Source organism: Apium graveolens, chromosome 6 (genome assembly GCF_009905375.1).
Source record: "Apium graveolens cultivar Ventura chromosome 6, ASM990537v1, whole genome shotgun sequence".
NCBI lineage: Eukaryota > Viridiplantae > Streptophyta > Magnoliopsida > Apiales > Apiaceae > Apium > Apium graveolens.
In genome coordinates this window covers 117,696,022-117,701,346 of record NC_133652.1, presented here as the reverse complement: position 1 = coordinate 117,701,346, position 5,325 = coordinate 117,696,022, and the positions used below count along the sequence as shown (strand labels likewise).

The 5,325-nt window shown below is 36.3% G+C and overlaps 1 protein-coding gene across 1 annotated transcript; it reads right to left on the bottom strand.

The window, feature by feature from the left end:
- Window positions 1–677: 677 nt before the first annotated feature.
- On the bottom strand, window positions 678–1,361 carry LOC141665410 (uncharacterized). The gene has a single exon (XM_074471395.1). It carries the CDS (start codon window positions 1,359–1,361, stop codon window positions 678–680), a length of 684 nt encoding a protein of 227 aa, XP_074327496.1.
- Window positions 1,362–5,325: the final 3,964 nt, after the last annotated feature.

The following is a 5,325-nucleotide window of genomic DNA, read 5'->3' as shown; positions in this document are numbered from 1 at the left end:
GCGGGATTTAGACCATCCGGACCGGATGCTTTATCAGGGTGCATCTGTTTTATAGCCACCGTGAACTCCTCAAACGTAACCTCTGCTATCAACAAATCATTCTGTTCCTCTGTTACCATTCTCGGACTACTTTCATGACCTCCCTGAGCAATATGATCAGGTTCTGCAAACACTTTCGAAAAGTAATCCTTAACTACAGAACACATGCCTTCTGTATCCTCCACTCGAACTCCGTCATCAGACCCAAAAAAATCTATACGATTTGCTTTTCTTCTTGCTGAAGCACTTGCATGGAAGAAACGCGTATTATCATCCCCTTCCTGTAACCAAAACAGCTTTGCCCTTTGTTTCCTGTATAATTCCTCTTGCAGCAAAATCTCATTCAGCTTCTGTTTTTCCTCCAAAAAACTTTTAACACTGCTAGCATCTGTTTTATCCTTCAACGAATCCAAAACTACTTTCTGCTTCTTTAATTTTTCCTTTAACTTATTAAAAAATTTCCGACCCCATTTCTCCATAAAATCTGATATTGAATGCAGTTTAGGAATCAAATGAGAGAAAGGAATACTTCTCCAAAACTCAGTGGTTTCTCGTAAGAAAGATGCCTCCTTAAGCCACATATTTTCAAACCTAAATCTGAACTTCTTTTTCGAGATTTCAATATCAAACAACACCAGCTATATAGGATCATGGTCAGACACTGGAGTGACAATAACCTTCAACTTACACAAAGGAAATCTAGCCCACCAGCTCATATTAGCAAACGCTCGATCCAGACGTTCTCGAACCCAATCATCCTTCCCTCGACTTTTTTCCCAGGTAAACAAACCACCCAACAAATCTAACTCACAAAGCTCACTATCATCTACAGCCTTTCTAAAACCTTCCATTAAAGCATTAGGGTGAGGATGCACTCCTTGTTTATCCGAATTGTATAACAAGTCATTAAAATCACCTATAATGCACCAAGGAAGGGGAGATAATCTAGATAAAGCTCGAATCAAATTCCAGGATTCCTTCCTTCTGGCACGGTCGGGAAAACCATAGAAACAAGACAAATGCCACACTTCAACATTATTCTCTAAAAAAACAAGATCAATATGACTACGAGAGTATCCCGTAATGTTGCACCTCGCTGAATTCCTCCAGAAAACTGCTAAACCTCCACTTCTTCCCACCTTATCAACTGAAAAGCAACTATCATAACCCATCTTAATACGAAGTTCTTCAATTTTCCTACTTACTGAAATAGTTTCACTTAAAAATAAAATATCGGGATTACGATCCTTAACAAGATCGCATAGAACACGAACTGTACGAGGCTTCCCAAGTCCTCGACAGTTCCAGCTAACACAATTCATTGGCCCTGGCTCGCTTGCCTAGCAAGCGGAGCCAAAAAAGTATTGTTGGTTTCTGTACAATCAGAACTAGAAAGTACATAATCCATGTTGTTGTTACCATTTGATACACCAACCTCTTCAATCTCTTTTGGGCTTAGCCTTTTCCTTTTCCTCTCCTCTAAGTCAAGCCCAATTAACTCCGCTTCCTCTGGCCCATTAATCAATTTCAAACTTGAACTTCCCGCTCCTGGAGTAACAGAAAATCCCTCCTTACTTGTAAATCCCGTAATTATAGCCAACTTATTCACCTCATACCTCCCATCACGGAACAAACTACTTCCTTGCTAAAAATTAGGATTTTGAAAACCCTGACTGTTATCCCTCCCGCCTTTCATGCCCCAATTCTCGTCCTTCTCATCACGCAGCCATTTACTACGTTCCTGATTTATACCTCTCCTCGGCGGCGCTCGAAACCATCCTCCCCACTCCCTTACCACCGAACCTGCTTCATCTTACAGCTTTTTCTTACAGAACCTCTCAGTATGCGACAACATTCCACACAAGAAACAAAAATCACTTAATTTTTCATACTTGACATTAACAATAAAGTCTGTCTTATTCCTCCTACTGACCTTCTTCTTTCTCTTCAGAGGTAATCTAACATCCACCTTAATACGAACACGCATGTACTCTCTCCAGATGCTATCATTGTTACTAGGATCATAAGAGACAAATTGCACGAAGAAATTACCCAATTGCCTTCCAACCGCTTCTGTCATAAAACCACTAGGAAGGTCGTATATCTGAATCCAAAACTCGGCCTCATTCAATGAAACATTTAAAGGCTCCTCCCCCATACGAACAGAGTTAACCACCAACAGGGCACCATCGAAAGACTAGGGTCCATTATTCAACATCCATTTCATATCATCCTTGTGGAAAAATTGAAATAGAAAAATACCTGACCTTAAAGGTTTTATACTTATTCCCATCGCTGGTCGCCACAGATCTGCCAATTTCGATTTCATCGCCCTTACATTGATGTTTTTCTCGGTTAAGAATCTACCCACGACACATAGCTCAAACCTATTACTTTCCTCCTCCAAGTCATCCTAAAAAAAAACTCCACATTCTCTTCATTTGAGATATCTAAGTCAGTCATCAAGACGTCTAGATTCTCCATGCCAGATCTCAGAAAAACTCACACAAATTCTAAATGGTTTACTATAAGGAGAGAGAAATTCAAACCTCTCACTTCATGGAGAGACCCTTCGGTTATTAAAATTCTATCTTTATGGAGAGCTAGAGTATTATTTAAAATCATAATAAATTTATTTTAATTAATATTAAATAATATATATAATTGATAAGATTTGGATCATTAACCTTATTAGTATATTTATAAATAATAATATTAATATTTTTTATTAGCGGAATTCGAACCTGAAACTTGAATAGCATGTACATAATAATATAAATATTTGTTGTTGGCAGGGTTCAAACCTAGGAGTTTGAGTAGTGTAAAATAATAATATAAATATTTGTTATTGGTAGGATTCGAACCTAAAAATTTGAGTAGTGCATATTATTTTAGTAACGGGATCTAACGGTCCTGATCACTTAATTAAAAATATCCGACGGTCATAAATGAGTCATAAATGAGAATAAACAAACCAACTGAAAAAAGACCTACTAAAATGTTGTAAAAGACATTCCTGTACTTTAATAAGACTAAGATAATCTGTTAACGCTGAGTAAGTTGTATTGTTATCTAAATTTGTATTTTGTACTTGTAACACTTAAAGTCTGTAAAAATGCAAAGGAGCAGACTGAAGTCTTTTTCCTAAAACAGTATCAAGCCTAAGGATTCCATCTGGAAGAAAATCAAGAAGACCATGCCTCAGAAGAATTTTGAAGAAGTTTGGAGTTGAATAAATCTGTTTGGAGAAAAATATTCTAAGTCAAGATCTCTAAAAGTCACATATTTAATGTTATAGAGAAGTCATTCGAGAACTCCAGAGAGTGCCGACGAATGAGGAACATCCATCGGGATAGTAGTTTGGCTAGCCGAAGGATGAGCAATATCTACTCGGCGGATGGGCAATATCTACTCGATGGATGAGCAATATCTACTTGACGAATGAGCAATATCTACTCGATGGATGAACAATCACTACTCGACGGATGAGCAACATCCACCGGGAATAGAGAAGTCAGGAAAGCTACTCGAGAACTCAAGAAGATATCGAAAAGCCAATTTGCAGAACTGAAGATTGGAGATATCGACAAGTCATTCCTTCACTAGAGAACTCAGAGTTGTCGACAAGCCTACATTAATTCGAGAACTCAGAGATATCTACAAGTCAGAGTGAAGATGTGAAGACTAGAGATCTCGACAAGCTGAAGACCTCTACAAGCCAAACTCAATATGGAGTGCTAGAGATCTCGATAAGCCTATGTACTTATCGAGATGTCAAGTGTTCTATTAATTCAAACTGGAAATCTCGAGGTATAGTCTCAAAGTACAGAATTACAGATCAGTTCAATATCCAAGATAAACAATCAACAAAAAATACAACAGCTGGATTGACAAGTCTACGAAAAGCAGTTTGAAGAGTGTGCAAGATCAATGACAAAGATTAACTGAAAGAGGAAGATTAAAGAAAACACGGGATGCCAAAGATATGCTAAGCCAGAAATGGAATATTTGGTTTTCCAATAAATAGAAATGATAAGTGACAATTTAGAAAAGCTAATAGCATGTTTATTATCCACTGTGTAAACCAGCAGTTAACTGAGTTATAAAGTTAACACTGGTTCTCTAGTTAGATGTAACAATTTGGATCAAATCTCTTGTATCACTCTCAAGAAGAAGCTGAGCTCTTTAACATCAAAGAGCTTAAAAATTTTGTAGCAAAATAGTCTTAATTTTTAATATAAAAATTAAGTGAGTTTTTAAGATTTGTGTTCTTTATTTTCTGCAAGTTTAGATTCTGCATGAACACTTTTCTATACAATATTTAATTTACTTTGTTCAACCATTACCTTGCAAGAAAAGCCTAAAATCAGAAAAACACATTCACCCCCCTCTGTGTGTGATTCATTACATAACAAGTGGTATCAGAGCAAAATCTGAAAGTAAACAAATTCAAGATCTTGGAAGAATGAATACACAGAAAATCAGTAGCATCAAAATTCCTACCTTTGACAAAGCTAACTACACTGTTTGGAAAAAGAAAATAATGTTGTTTATCATGATGGCCAATCCACTTGTTTGGGCGAAAACACGCGCTATTAACACATGCAAGTATACGCGTTTGCAAGTAATATAGAATACTTTCTAGTTCGTTCCCACATAGACTCAGACTAATTATTGTTCAATTAACTCACTCACCAATGTATGATTACTTCTCAATGTTAAGACACTAACACTTAGAATTGATTAACTAATTATTAACTACAATTAACTACTATAATTAACCACTTAATTAACACTCAAATTAATAATATTAAAACACTCATGAGATCACAACTTCATTACTACTTCCTTCAATAGCTATTGTTATTACCCTTAGCATGCAACAGTGATGATATTAATCGAAGAACACGAAACTGATAAAAGCCAACTTTCATTGTACTAATACCATTCTACCAAACATCCACAATTAAGATAGAAGTTGAATAGGCATCAATTATGTTGAGTCCCTATATGTCTACAGAAATTATAACATAACAATTTAAGCACAAGTTATTACTTTTTGATTACATAGGGCGAATAAAACTGTTAGAGTTACCCATTGATCATGAATATTCATACATGAACATATGCTAGCATGGCAAGTTCTAAATCTCAAGATCCATCGTCGCTTCACAAGAGATTAACACCCTATCTTATATGTTCGCGACGCACATAAGACGAATACGCACAACCAATACTAGATATCATACAATCATCACACATTAAGGTATTAAACAACTAACTAAA